Source organism: Amblyomma mixtum, unplaced genomic scaffold, assembly GCF_055824585.1.
Source record: "Amblyomma mixtum isolate Tamu unplaced genomic scaffold, ASM5582458v1 scaffold_26, whole genome shotgun sequence".
Lineage (NCBI taxonomy): Eukaryota > Metazoa > Arthropoda > Arachnida > Ixodida > Ixodidae > Amblyomma > Amblyomma mixtum.
The window spans coordinates 433503-449496 of NW_028317723.1; the positions used below are offsets into that span (position 1 = coordinate 433503).

General features: G+C 41.5%; 1 protein-coding gene across 2 annotated transcripts in view; it reads right to left on the reverse strand.

Moving 5' to 3' along the window:
* Positions 1–7046: 7046 nt before the first annotated feature.
* Positions 7047–15994, reverse strand: part of LOC149324529 (uncharacterized) — a 36820-nt gene continuing 27872 nt past the window's right edge. The window contains exons 3-6 of one of the 2 annotated variants that reach the window (XR_016286831.1): positions 13791–13948; positions 11250–11276; positions 10651–10759; positions 7047–7215 (exon numbers count right to left, since the gene is read on the reverse strand). Coding sequence is in view for 1 of the 2 variants with exons in the window: in XM_089565445.1 (XP_089421571.1) it covers positions 7112–7215; positions 10651–10721; positions 11250–11276; positions 13791–13948 (360 nt within the window). In the remaining variant the exon portion in view is untranslated. The remainder of the gene's footprint in view (positions 7216–10650; positions 10760–11249; positions 11277–13790; positions 13949–15994) is intronic. The other variant, XM_089565445.1, reaches the window with a different exon arrangement.

The following is a 15994-nucleotide window of genomic DNA, read 5'->3' on the forward strand; positions in this document are numbered from 1 at the left end:
TCCGCGCGCTCACAGCCCCCCCCCCCCCCCCCCCTCAACTTGGAGGCGCCTTCTAATTTAAGTGCAAGCTCCGTCTTCATCGGCATTCGCAGGGCTATAAGGTTTGTTCCCTTGAGCACTGGTCGAACTACTTAACATTCTAGGTGCTCAGCGTTTCTTGTACGCGCCATGGCAGCGGAGCAATTAATTTCGATTGGCAACCTCATGGCCAGATTCCATCCATTGTAAATTTTGTGCCACAAAAAAATAGTAAGACATGCCAGTAACATTCATACCAAATATGCAACTGCATAATTTGCGGGACCTTGGAACGCTCGATGAAGAATTTCGTGGCCCGACATTATTGAGGTCAACAGTTAGCTTTACCATGACATAAACAATTATTTTCAACTGACATTAGCCAATCCCAGTTTACAGGTGCGTTAGTGTTTCACCTCCTCGCGTACACGCCAGTCTTTCCATGAGGGAGACAACAGTTATTTGTCGTCAGTGTCGGCGAAAGAAATGAGCTTGGCAGGAGGAATTCCAGGTGAATTTCTACGAACCATTTTAGCGTCGCATAGGTAAAAGTGTACTGCACTAGCCATTAAATCATCGCAGATGTACACTTCGTTCATTTTCGGTCCCAGCGCACCTTGGTATATCGGCGGTGGGCTCCGCAACGCAGCACAAGAGCGCGAATTCTATTCCTGACTGCGAAGGCAATATTTCTGATGGAGGAGAAAGGCGGAAACGGCCTTGAAGTTTTTCTGCATATTAAAGAGCCAAGTTGGCCACCGTAACCACGTTCTCTACACTGCGGCCATCATGTCCCAGCGACGGCGCATTACACTGCTCGTGCAATTTCTGAATATGCGCGTAGGCTCTTTGGCCAAAACGTGAGAACATGTGCGTTGCGGCTGTCCTTTTATATTTTAGAGTCGTTATAGTTAACTATGGTCTCAGCAATCATGCGCATGAATGACAAAAACTTTGCAGTGAACGCATTTCGATAACGAGCTTAGAAGGATCGTATGGCAGCGTCCTCGCTGTTATTCCACCCATTCATGCAGTCCCAGCAAGTAAAACGCGAAGTAAAACGCGTGCGACCAATTTTAGAATACAGTATAATATGCTGGTTTCCAGACACAAATAATTTAATTACCAAATTAGAAAACATACAACGCAAGGCAATTAGGTTCATCTATAACAAGTATCGCCGCCACGAGTCACCATCCGAACTTCTTACCCAGGCTTTATTAGCACTAATAGTAGTCGCGCCAAGGATACACGCCTCAAATATATTTATCTTCTCTTGTCTGGAACCCTTAAAATGAACAGTGAGAGTTACATCTCCCGCTCAACTCACCGCAGCACTACAACACAACACTCCAAGCATTTAATCGAATACCGGGCACACAGCAACACTTTTAAGTATTCATTTTTCCCCAAAGCAGTCTGTGAATAGTATGCCTTACCTGATGACGTGGTCAAGTGCCCGTCCCTGGAAAGCTTTCTTTCCCAGCTATCAACTGTACTCTCACTGCAGAATGTTCTTGATTTGTTACTTTTGCCCTCCTGCAAATTTTTTGTGCCTTATGATCTCTAACGGTAGTTTTGTTTCCTTTGTTCCACTGTGCCAACTAGAACTGTATAACAATAATCTAAGAGTACTTTTCTTACTGTCGTTTTCTCCCCTTGTATAACATGCCCCAATCCTGCAACAGCCTCGGCATGAGGCTAGCAGTATGTACTAAATAAAATAAATAAAAATAAAAGTCGTCCAGAATTATTCGGTGTCGACCGGAGTTTTGAAATCTTCTGTGCCTTGACGTACTTACCCAAGCACATGTACACGGCGCGGCACCGAACGATCGCTCAACACCTGCATTAAGGTTCCCGCAGCTCGGCGACTAGACAAGCCCTAACCGTATGGCGCCATCTGCCCGCGTGCGAGAGAAGTTCAAAGAGCAGCGTACAAGATCCGGCCGCGGCGCCGGGCTCAGTGCCAGCACCTAAATATATTCTGACACCGTGCTGGCTACTATATCACGAAGTCTGAAAGCGAAATGATCAGCGCGAATGGCATTATTTGACCCTTGATTTTCGGTTTTCAAGGACGGCAGATTCAGGCACCGAGAGGTAGTCTTGTGCGCTTGATATAAGAGGTGGCATTAGAGTTTATAGATAGCAGCTTTCGATTCTTCAGATGCAAGAGGCCTCGTGAATTTTGCGGTTTAATAGGGCGTGAGAACACTTAAATCATTTATACGCTTTTGTGCAATTTCGCGTTAGTTGTGTTGACCAAAAGACAATTAATCTAGAAGGATACTAGTGCTGGTCGTTTCTTTCTTTTTAACTAGCAATAAATAAAAGCGTCTGTATTTGAACGCAACAGTGCTGAAAAGCAGTGAAGTAACACGGCAATAACGGTAATGTGCAGGAGTGCGGGAAAACAAATATAGCACCTCCATCTCATTATACATTACCAACAATATACCTGAGGTACTCGCCCGAGCATCAGCATCCTACCATGTATGCGCAAAGTTTTAGCGACCCCGAGTACTTTTATTTGAAGTGCTCCGATTGATTCGTGTACTTCTTGCATTGTCCACCACTAATTTCGCTATTGAGAAAATACCGGTGTTGCCACCCATGAGCTCTATATTGATGTAAACCATGACATGCACTGCGTTTATTGTTTGATACAGGGCATATTCATAAAACAAACTTCTAATATAGGCGGCGAATAACATCAAATGCTAATATCTTTGCACGATGCATCTTTTCCAAAGTATTTAGGGGAGGTTAAAGGGTCTGCGGGAAGCAAAGCAGCCGTCGTAATGAACTAAACTTGTATTGAGAAACTAATGGGAAAAAAACAAGAAGAATTTTTAGTCGTTCGAGTTCTGAGTTGATACCTGAGTAAGTGGGCTTTACATTTACATTCTATTTACTGTGCACCAATATCGATTTGCTTCAAGCTTCATCCTGTTTGGACTTCGGAAACCACGAAAGAAACCTGAAATTTACTTATGCAGTAATTATTTTTTTATAAATCATGAGGACGATATTGCATTCCTTCAATACAGAGTTAGCTATGGGTGAAGACGTTGGTGGTGATAACTTCTGCATGTTTTTATATCTCGGCATTATGAGGTTCAGAGTTGTCCAGGACCTACTTTGCACGGGCGTTTCAAAAATATGAGAGGAAGACGTCGGGGGCCTGGCACAACTGCAAATGGATGTTGACAATCTTGAGTGGCGGAGTAGGCGGTTAAAAATTGAAACACATGGTCTAGCGGAATCTCAAGATGAAGACCTCCTTGCTAAAGTCAATGAACTTGCGGACGAGTTGAACATGCAACAACTCGTAAAGGAGGACGTTCTGGCTGTTCATAGGCTGCCCGCGAAGCCCGGGTACACAAAAGCCGTGATCGTGAGGTTTGCGCGCCAGGACCTAAGAGATTCATGGTTGGAAAAAAGAAAAGCTCTGAGGGATTCCGAAGGAAAAAGATAAATCACAGAAAACATGACAAAGCGTTCAAAAGCGCTCCTGGTAGCTGTCAAGGCATGGGCCAAATCCCATGACTATGACTTTGCCTGGCACTCCAACGGGAAGGTCCTGGTGCGCAGAAAGCCTGGGTACTCCGCCGTAGTCATCAATTGTGAAAGTGATCTCTCAAACCTGGTCACCTGAGTCTTGTGTCTGTGCTGTGTTGCTTTTGTTCTGTTTATATTCCAAGTTCAATAGCGCATTTGGGATACATATCTTTGGATGAGCTAACCAAAGAATATGGAAATAAAGACACTCTCCTGCGTTGTTTCCATTTAAACGTTCAGTCTCTACAAAACAAAACTGCTGAACTTGAGTGCTTATATAATAGAATACAGAATTGCTTCAATGTACTTATGTTTACCGAGACCTGGCAAGCTCATGAAACGGATGCGTTTTACCTTCCTAACTTGAAAACATTTTATGTTCATAGAACCAAGCGCCGTGGTGGGGGCGTATCTCTTCTTGTAGAAAACTCCTTACAAGCCCGTTCATTGGCAGACTTCTCTGCTGTTACAGATAGTTATGAAATTGCGTGTGTGCAGGCAAAAGATATCGTTATTGCAGCATGCTACCGTCCTCCAGATGGCAATGTGTGTGATTTTTTTTGAGTTTCTAGACAATATGTTAACATTCGTAAATGAAAATCATTATAATGTCATTATTGGCGGTGATTTTAATATTGGCATGGCATGTAATACCTCCAGAAAAGTTGAATTTGAAAATCTGCTTAGTAGCAATGCCTGCTCTAACCTTATAAATATGGCTACTCGGTTGACACCTACTTCAAAAAAACTACTATAGATTTGTTCCTAGCTAATTATGATATAGGTTCCATCACTACAGCTATTCTTACCTGTTCCATTAGTGACCATATGGCAATATGTTGTAAGGTTGACACTAATCCGTTTAGTACAAAAGAGAGCGCTGCGATGTTTTCTCAGCTGATTTCACAGAAAACACTAGACTCTTTCCATACAGAGTTAGAAACTACAAGCTGGGACTACATCCGGAACATTGCTGATGCAAATGCTGCATATGAAGCGTTTATGGGTCGTTTCTTATGTATCTATAAAAAGCATTTCATTCGTAAGCAACGTGTAAAAAACAAAAATTATAAAAAACCTTGGATGACCCGAGAACTTCTTAAAAAAATCCATAAAAAAGATCGACTTTTCAAAAAAATTTATGAATTCCCGTAATGAGGCGGACCTTCTAGCTTTTAAACGTTTCCGTAATGTTTTAAATAAAGAACTGAAAAAGTGCAGGGACGCCTACTACTTTCGTTACTTTTCTATGTGCTCAGGTTGAATGAGTGAATTATGGAGTAAAATGAGTGCTCTTATGGGACGCGGGCAGGAAAAAGATTCCGTAGTAGAGATTATACATGACGGAAAAACGCTGAGAGGGGACGCAATGGTTAATGCTATTAACGAGTTCTTTGTTAATAGGAATGTGACTACACGCCCTTCAGGAAACCACAAAATGCAAGGTACAGCTTACAATAATACTTTTTTCTTAGAAACAACCGACATTCAAGAAGTTTGCTCTGTGCTTGCAAATTTGAAAAATTCGCGTAGCTGCGACGCTGACGACTTGCAAATTAGTCGAGTGAAATATGTCCTTGACGTTATAAGTCCCATACTAACCTACATATATAATCTTTGCCTTTCAACTGCAGTTTATCCAATAAAAATGCAAGTGGCTCGAGTGATTCCGCTGTACAAAAAAAAAGGTGATAACCGAGATGTTTCGAGCTACCGCCCCATATCAATATTGCCTGTGTTTTCTAAAGGTCTGGAAAAAATCCTATTCAAACAAATTTCACGTTCTGCCACAAATATGATATAATCACAAAATCGCAGTATGGCTTCCAAAAACATCGGTCCACAGAACTGGCACTTCTTGATCAAAAAGAATACATTTTGCAAAACTTCGAGGATAAGAACTACGTTCTGGGGATTTTTGTTCACTTTACGCAGGCTTTTGACAACATTAATCACTCTATTCTTTTTGATAAATTACATCACTACGGTATCAGAGGACATGCACTTAATATGTTAATTAGTTATCTCTCTCACAGAAAACAATTTGTCCATGTAAGCCATTTAATATCTAATCAGAAAGCAATAGTCGCAGGCGTACCTCAAGGAAGTATTCTTGGTCCCTTAATCTTTAATTTATACATTAATGATATAGTATGTATATCATCTGACCTGAAGTTTGTTACATATGCAGACGACACTAGTATATTTGTGCGTTCATCCTCTTGCGCTGACGCGTTCGTTAAAGGAAACATAGCCTTAAAAAATTTGGAAGCTTGGACAGACAGTAATCAACTGAATATTAATACAAAAAAAAACAAAAGCAGTAATTTTTCACCCCAAAAGTAAGCAGCTATCTACCGATTACGATCTTCTGTTTAGAGGTACAAGGATTGAGGTGGTCGAAATAATAAAGGTATTGGGCGTTTTGTTTTCCAAGACGTTGCAATGGGATGACCACGCAAGCCATATTTTGCAGAAATTATGTTAACAGGTATACTCAGTCGAAATCGTTATGTCTTTCCAATGTCTGCAAAACTAGCCATTTATTATGCCTTATTTTCTTCGTACATGAACTATTCTCATTTAGTCTGGGGCACAACGACGGACAGAAACCTCAGTAGTCTTTTAAGGATGCAAAAAAAGGTTTTACGGATCATTAATAATTTGCCTAAGTTTTACTCAAGTAAACTTATCTTCAGAAATCTTAAGGTAATACCAATAACTAAAATGTATCATTATGAATATGAAAATGTATCATTATGAAAATGTATCATTATGAATATAAACTCAGCATCAAGGAAAATCAAAGGCTGTTTTTGGACATATCGAACTTAGAATTAAAAGGCTACGCGGCCTATAATACGAGGACAACAGACCGTTGGAAAGTGCCAAAATGCCGTACGAACTATGGGTTTCAGAGTCTTAGGAATAACCTGCCTCGATTACTAAATGAATATATTAAAGCGGAAACAGATATTTTAGGACTAAATTTCCGGAACCTGAAGGCGTTGTTTTATTAATTTGCATGTCCCTAATACACACCACACATTTCATAAACAAAACACCTTGTACGGATACTGAGCCACTGTTTCATTATAACTGTCTTTATTCCCCGACCGTTCCATGAGCTTGTCGCCATATCTTTCTTAAAAATGTCAAGTTATAATTTTGTTTGTTTCTGTATATTTCTGTACATGTTGTTCTGTACATTTCTTTTTGGATTGTGTTGCTTTGTTGCCGTCAATGCCAGGGTGACCAAGATTTTTTTCAAGCCGTAAAGGAACGGCTTTTCTTCTTGGCCCCTTTCACAATGTGTGCGTCATGTTGTGAAAAACAAATAAAATGAATGAATGAATGAATGAATGAATGAATGAATGAATGAATGAATGAATGAATGAATGAATGAATGAATGAATGAATGAATGAAGTTCGCTGCAACATGTAAAGAAAATGGCACTGTTTTGCTAAGTAAATCGAATTACTTGGGTATCTTCATTGATACCTTCCTTGCAATCATGCAATCATATAATTAACAGTACTTACATTTAGAGGTAACAAAAGCTTCGAGAAGCACACAATGTTTTGTTGCAAATAACACGTCGTGAGGTTGATCCCAGTATCGGCCAACGTCACCTGATAACAATAACAATGAAAATAGTTTCAAGCAGAAGGTTTCTTTCAACTGTTGAAAAACCGAAATGAAATTAAAAGAGCGCTGGTACTCAAAACCAGATTCAACTCGGAAATAAATTTTGCAGTTGCAGTGAAAAAACACGCCACCAAATGTAGCTCACAGTCGAGTGAGCTCGACTTGTGCGCTCAGACATATTCAAAAGCTACACATTTTAATCTCACAAAGGGTGCTCGCACCTCGGTCTGCTATCTTCAAAATAGGACAGCAGCGAAAGGAGTGAATACAGGTTGATTTACTATATAAATATATGGATCAACTATGACTGTGATGGTGATGCTTGTATAAGTCTTATATCAACTATTGGCGTAGTATGAATGCTCGCTTGAGGCCGAAGCACGTGATTCAATTTTCAAAAGGTATCCAAAAGCATATCTCTTTGAAAAGAAAACATGTCTTCTTTGACTAACTTTACTATATTTTCTGTGTCTGTGCTGTGTGAGGTTTCTGAGTACTAGTGCGAGACAAGCTCGCAGGCCAGAGAGCATGTAACGAAGTCATTGCTCCGTTCACTGGTGTTTAAGCGCCCTCATTTAGGGACTGCGTATCCTGAGTATATTTCGGTCTCCAAGAATAGAGCATGAGGGGGGGGGGGGGAGGGGGGGTTCCAGATTTTGTCCACAGTATCACCAGTAGTGTTACCCGCCTGTGATATTAATACGGCGTCTTTGTCTTAAGACAGTTTCTCATCTCTTCACGTGGCCCGCCTTGGCAACACTAATTCTGCCGCAAAATTTGTGGCTGCTTGTTTTCCAACCTACCGCCTTTGCGATAGGCAGTCTCGCTATCCTTATATCCAGCTATGTTATCATGAGACTGATTATTGTCCCGAGGAGGAGGGCGATGAAGCAGGCTCATGTCACGCAGGTTGTCCTAGCAATCGACGACGGCTGGCGACCGTAGCATCGATACAATCGCCCTAGCCACTTTTTTACGGGTCATGGCAACGTCGTTACCTTTCGCAAAGCCGCAAAGTGAGCCGTAAAGTGTGCCTCTTCATTACAAACCGGCCGGGTAGTGATGAATCACATCACCGGAATCATATCAAACTCGTACGGAACCAACGCATTGATGCGCCAAATGAACATGTCATGCCAACACAAAATACTGTTGGCTTTTTGCTCGATGGTGCCTGTTTGCTTTTAATTGCTTTCTTGTTGTTTTAACGGAGCTACAAAGTGGCTCGCTTTGTGTCGCGAAAACAAGGCTGCTACGCCGCTTCCTACATTGTTCAGTGTGTGCGCTGCACTGAACACATGTATTCAAATTATTGTTTACTGCCATAACTCGGACGCTTCAAGGGAAGCTTGGGGCTCTTACGACAAGAGTGCTTTATGTCTGAGCGTGTGCCTTCGTTCTTTTGAGCAGCTCAAATGAAACAACAAACCAGATGAGCTTTCTTGGTACTGCGACGCGGGTCATTATTTTGGTTTTATTCGTTGTTTACTTGGTTATTCCATCTAATAACTGTTAAACGTGTTGCTTTCAAAGTAAATGCCAGCAGTGCTCATTAAACGGCATTTGAAATCTTTGGAATTGTAACAGAAGGCTGGTTATTAGCGAGAAGGCGGAAGACTGGATCTAGAAAAAGGTCTTTACAAGAAACAAAGCCATTAGGTTATGATACTACGCATGCGTCTTTTTCAAACGAAGGGATTCCACTTGTGCTGCTCTGCGTAAGCTGTGGCGAAACGCGCCATGATGTTACCGTTAATTAATCGCAGGACTATATCGACCACAATATTTTCAACATGCTGCTTGGAACGTCTCCATTGATTTTTTAAGCCTTATTGCTCTGTTATGCCTTTTTTACTGCTTTACCGTGTCATTATCACCATCAGCCTTAATACACCCACTGCAGGACCAAGACCTCTCCCATATCTCCGTAATTAACCCAATTCCTCGCCAGCTGCGGCCATCCTATCTCCGCAAACTGGTTATTATCATCCGCACACCTTTCTTCCAGCCCTTCCTACGGTCCCCTTACATTTCAATCCAATATGATACCCGTAAGGGCTACTCGTTATATTGCCTTCGGATTACATGCCCTGCCGAAGCCCATTTCTTCCACTTGATCTCCTTAATTTTTTAGGCACACCCTTCGGATCAATTTATCCAGTGTTCATTCGAACAGTGAGGAAATCTTCATATACGCATCTATAGTTATCAAACCTGTGGTTGATTTTCTTGCCTCATCCCGTGTTAAGGCGACTCTGCGTAAAAATCCTTCTTTTTTATATATTAGCAGCAAGCTTCCCTGCACACCCGCCTAAAGATTTCAAAGATTGCGAGAAAGCATTTCCCTCTGTCGAAACCTCAACCCTGCTGCAGACATCGCGAAACCTTGATGCAGAAAAGACTTGTGTATAGGTACTGGAAAAAACCTTGAGCGGCTGCACGGCGATAATAGTTCTGCACAAAAAACTACCATTCAAGAAGGGTGTGTGGCAAGCAGGCACGATCTCTCCAGTACAATTCACCGTGTGTTTACTGCAATTACTGAAAGAACTGAATATGCAATTCTTTGGAATAAAAGCTATCTGAATATTTCATAGCAATCGCTGATTTACTGACGACATAGCGTTTCTGAGTTACTCAGTGGCCGAAATGCAAGGCGTTAATGAGGAATCAGACATGAAAGCAGAACGGTCATCAAAAATTTATGTGGTTGATTTTAAAGTAAGGCTTCAACGTGTCAGAAGAGACTAAGGCTTTTTCCTCGGCAGCGATGCTTTATAAATGGTAAGGGCATCTTGAGGCAGGTAGTGAGCGCAGATTCGGAACTCAAGAGTTAAACGGCTAAAAGTATAAAAAGGTGTTGCGCATTTGGAACACGTCACTGCTGATGGATAATTGTTGACCAACATCCCTCAAGACAAAAACATACACTAGTGGTGTTTTACCGGCAGAAATATAAGGCTTCCGAAACGCGTATAATTTAAGTTGACGAAATCCCAGCAAAGTAGAGAATATAAAATGATGGTTGTAACGTTAGAGGCAGAAAGAGATCATATTGAGCCAGGGAACAATTGCTTGTTGATAATATCCTAATCGAAATTAGAAAGAACTTGTCGTGGAAAGGGCATTAATGCTAATAAGGTAATCGATGGATTTTAAGGGTAGCGGAGTGCATTCCAAAAGAAGGCAAACGTAGCAGGGGGCGGCCAAAGGTTAGGTGGGCGGATGATATTTGGCAGCTTTTGAGAATAAAGTGGCCGCTATCGGCACAGGACAGGATCATTTTTAATGATATAGAAGAGGCCTTTGTCATCCAGTTGACGAAGTTAGGCTTATTATTCTGATCGTGATGATGTTGACAAGCATTCAGAAAACAAGGCCTCTCTGAGAATATTATTTCTTTAGTACACTGAACTTACCGTCGTCGGGTTTCGCTTCAATGTAAGGAGAGTAGAGTCCCCGGTGCAAAGAGATGCTTATGTTTCTTTTCCTGCAAGATGTGCCAAGATGACAAGTGGAACGTAAAGGCTAGAACAAAAACATAATCTTAAATTATTGGCAGTCATTATTATAGGCGAGAACGATTTGAAATTCACGCCTGCTACGCTAAATATCTAATGCGATTTTCATTCTGTCAAGAATACACGCGTGCATTACGTCGACAATAGCGCGAAGAATAACCCGGGCGGACCACGGTAACTAGAATACTCAATGTTTTTCGTTCTGGGGGTACAAATCAACTATACACTAGCGTAATCCTCACTTGGCTATATTAACTGACATTATCGAACAGACATTCTGCCGTAGCAGTAGGAAATTTCTTTAGTCATTCAATCGTACATCTATGTTTACCAAATACTCATGACTTTTTTTTTCATTAAACTGGGCAAAATGTATAATTATATAGATGACACGTAGAATTACTGCCAAAAGCTCCTACCTGTTCACAACTCGAAAAAGTCCTTTTTGCACTACCAGAAAGTGGATAGACATTGTGATAAGTTATCAGTATACGTACGCATTCTCGAACGTCCCATTGAAGCTTCTGAAACGTCAAGGAGAATTTATGCAGTACAACTACAGTTCTGGTGAAAAGTTACCGTTACAAACTAAAACGCTTGCCTTTCATGCTTTTTCATGCACAATCGAATATCTAAAGCTGTGGCTACGTCTAAATACAAAGAAATAGTAATGCATTGAAAAGAAAAATAGCTCGTTTTTCAAAAATTCCTTTTGAAGGGTGATTCAATGGTGAATTTCATCATTTTTTTTTACTTTCGTGGGCTGAGTGATGCCAACCTTAGGTTTGGATCTTATAGTGTTATTTTTACTGATGAGATCTACGCTGATATGAAATGCTACTTCTACATACTCCTCTATCTATCCGTAATATCCTATCTTCAGCTGTCGACAGACCGTTTACACGTGAAAAAAGTAAGAAGAAATGCAATCTTTATCTCTTATATTACCTGCCTACATCTTTTATCACGTTAAAGTGGCACCTGCGCGAGCTTTATGCAAGCTTGTGTCCGGGTAGTGCATGATATGGCGTCATAAATGTCACTTTTAAAGGGGCCGCTAGTGCTAAGGCCTTTCTAATGCATACGTAAACACAATGTGGTCTGGAGACATTTCGTGGAGCGTATTTAGGTACCATTGCAACGTTCTGTCCCGAATCTGGTAGACGACCTTTCGGTTTGCAGCCTAGTGTGATTGTCGTCTGTTAATGCACATTACCGCGCTCTCCCTTTTTGTGACCCCTCCTAGCACTGTTCGTTCAATAGTTCTCTTAACAGACCCACGGGTCATCCGTAAAGCTAAAAAAGCTCTGTCCTTACGGTCATATGTTTCACTTCAGAGAATGAATGTTCAGGTGGAATGTGCTAAACAACTCTCGCTCTGTTGTCACAGCTAATGGGCCGTTTGCTGCACGCTTTACAACAGAATCTCTAAGTTTAAAGTGCGGCGGTTTCATTGCGTGGTATTATTTACTTTGACATTACATTCTACAAACCCGCATTGTGTTTAGCTTTTGATCTTATTGTCCCTCAATCGCTCATTAAATGGTAGAAGGGATGGCTCACCCTAAGCAGTGTTAGAAAGAAATTCGCGAAAGTTGCCGAGAAAGCAAATGCGACCGAGAACTATAGGTTTCGAGATTACGACACCGCGGAGCCGAGTAATTGCAGAACGACGAGAATAGTCTGACGTGTGACCTCGCGAGGCCAAGATGGCGCAACGGCTATAACATAAAGGAAGCTAGCACCTGCCCTATCCCAAAGTGGGTGACAACAAAGATGAACCAAAATGGCATCACTATGGCGTTTCAACGTAACATCATCGCAGACCATTTGAGATTCTGTGTCTTTTGGTATGTCACACACTGCCAAAGAACCTCCTCAGTCGAAAGTAACATCATTGCAAAGAGAGCGGTGCAGGCGACAAACAAGCATCACTTCCAAAAACTCCAGCGTCTTTGATAATCACATATTTTTTTTTGTTTCTGGACAATAGGCGTGAAAATCTCATCACTTAAACTATGCTGCATATTTGCAATCGACAGCTGGATGGTTTTGACTTTTCATGCCGAAAATATGCGCCCTCAACTGAAGCGCCTAGAAATTGTAGTCAAATGTCTACAAATTTCCTAGCTCTTCTCAAGCAGAGTGAGTTGTGATGATTCATCGCCAAATTAGCACTGATTTATATTCAGTTGAAAAATGTACCGGAAAATGAGATATAATCACATGAGAAAGCCCTGCAAGCATATTAAGAACGTAGTACTGATACAGAAGAGACATTTTGTATTTTAATACATCATTTATTGTACTCTTTGTTTTTGCATTTCAAGCATAGTACCAGTGGTTAGAAACCACGTGAGTAATTTTCAGCCGAGGGAAATTTAAAGTAGTCACACGTATGCATGCCACGTTTCAGCTGCCACCACTTGCTTGTGAGCCACGAGGCACAGCAGCGCATAGCACATAAAGTATAGATAAAAAATGCAGGCAGAGCATAGCAGAGCATGCTAATATATAAGGTAGTGTTTAGCATATTATTTCCGCTGAAACATCAGCAAAAAGCCCGCGAACAACTTATTGAAAAGAAATCGTAAAATGAATTTATTGAAAAACGGCACTTTGAACGCAGCCACGTAAATTTGAAAGAATATTTGAAAGAATTTTAAAGAAAGTATAAATGCTTCTTTGATAACATGAAGCAAGGAACGACGAAGCGAAGTACCGTGAGCGCTGCGGTTAAGCCAGCTGTCGCCAGGTAGGCGTGTCACTCATATGTAACGCACCTTCCTGATGTATTCATGAATTTCTCTGGCCCAGTATTTTGTTGCATAGCCTTTTTCCCCATACAACATTAGTTAAATGAAGCAAATCTGCAATTCAGAGACGACTCCATGGAGCTTTCTTCACACTGTCTCTATATAAACTGTTCCTTAAAGACACAAAGAAGGCCATATTCTGGAAGGAATTGCATAAATATTTTTGTTCCATGAGGTCCAAGATGACACGACTAAGCAGTAAAGAAATCTGGTAATACTCACGAGGATGCTTCAAACTTGCTGTTAGTGTCAAATGTGCGGCGAGATCCTTCCACAGACCCTTCCACTGTTCTTTCTAAGAATCTAGAAACTATGCACTCAGCAATTTTTAACTCATTAGAATGCCACATTAGGTGAAGATCACCTTTCCTTCTCAGTACCTGCATAAAACATACATGCATTTTTGAAGCCATGAGAAAAATTGTTCCTCCAAAGCGTACAATCTAAACAGCCAATTTTTTGCACTAGACTAGTACTAAAGGCAGTATAAATGTTATTATTCAGGAATTCTTTTAGCTCACTGAAGTTTTAAATAATGCTCTCGGTACTTTCTATCTTCATTTTGCGAGCTTTAAATCTTTGCCACTTTTCTTCATAAACTTATCTAACAGACTTTGCACACAAAGTGGTGGTCTTTACATAAGTACTAAAATCTTCATTTTCCGAATTGTAAGCCCCCACCCTCGGTATTTCACTATACATGCTGCTGACGGCTCTCCCGGGACATATAGCATGCTCACCAATGAATGACTTGTTTTGTGTGCCGGTCTTTCAAACATATCAATATCACATTTATGTGAATAGCTCTGGTAATTCCGCCGCTGCTGTGGCTCACTGGTGATGGTGCTCGGCTGCTGACCCGAAAGACGCGGGTACGATCCTGGCCGCGGCGGTCGAATTTTGATAGAGGCGAATTCTAGCGCACGTTAAAGAACCCCAGGTGGTCGAAATTTCCTGAGCCTTTAACTGCGGCGTGCGTCATAGCCTGCGTTGTTTTGGGGCGTTAAACGCCAATAAACCAAACCAAACTTTTTCTGATGTAAACAATTATCCCAAAGTCAGGTGCTGTCTACTAGGCTCCAAATCTTAGGAAGGATTCTTCAAGGCAAATTACGAAAAAAGAGCACGGTGAAACTCTGGAAGCAACAATTTGGGCCTTAGGTGTCTTGATAGCTGAAGTAAATCTCAAAAGCAAGTCTCTTAAGCCTTCCTTCTCACTTAACTAGATATGCACACTTTTCCGAACGAAAAGCTGGTAGTATACTTTCTCTTTAGGCACATCGAAATCGTATCGAGAATTGTTTCAACCGAGTAGAAGGATTTATTCGTTACCTTTCAGACCACATTCAATAGAAAGCATGAAGTCAGTTGTATGAAATGGTGCTGTTCCGTTGCTGTGACCAGAAAGTTTTGAAAAGTGCCAAAAAAAATGGCACTCTCCTTTCTATTAATTCAGGCATAAATGATTTAGCACTGGTTCAAGCAAAAGCGCTACATGTACGAATCCCATTCGGGAATGTAGGCCTCTTCCGACCTGTTTACACCTTTCTTATATGCTTCCTTGTTAAGATATGTTTTTGTGCAAGACATCGCTTAAAAGTTTGCTTGCGCTCTTCAAAATGCTTTCATCTCCGCAATCGTCAACTGTGCCAGAATAAATCGTCCAGGAAATGTGTCGTCCTGCCTGTGAAGTAACTTTTTGAGCCTTTCAGTAATGAATGCGGATTATAGACCAGAGCCCAAAAAAAATTTGAGTGCGCCATTATGAAAGCACTGTGGCGTGATCTTTTGGACGCGGACTTCTGGGCTGCCACTGGAGGCGACACGCTTCAGGGCCCGTTCGGCTGCAACGGCTAAACGGCATTGTGTAAACGCTACAGGACGCCGTAATTGAAGACATAATTTTTAGAGGTCAAGTTTGTTATCCTACAGCTTTCAGCGAGGCCGTTGAGTCCAATGGCGATGCGTTTTGCAGGCCCCTTACCCGACACCATGGCAAATGCATCCGGCGAGGGCAAGGATGTTGCATGCGATTTTCTCAAACCAGGAGTTTAGAAGTCAGCGTAGTGATGAGGCAGCAATCATTGGCTTAGTCTGTTTCGGACGTTAAACTTCAAAAACCTAAAGCAGCCCGTGGCTATCGGTTCGTTAACCACTTGGAAAATGATGGCTTACTGCGAACTAAAAATGCAAACGAAGAGTTTTCGTGTATCATTTTTGGCTCAATGGTACCAATAGTAATGTTGGTGCTCCTCACGTGTTATCGTAGATTGTGCCGGCTCCAGTAACTGGCACGTTATGGTAAATTTCGGTTTCAGACTGTTTTCTCTTTTTGGAGAAAGTATCTCACTCTCTGTGTAGCCGAGTAGCTGAGGAAGTAAGCAGGCAGTCTGGCGAGGTAGCATTTGCTTCGACGGTAAAGAAAA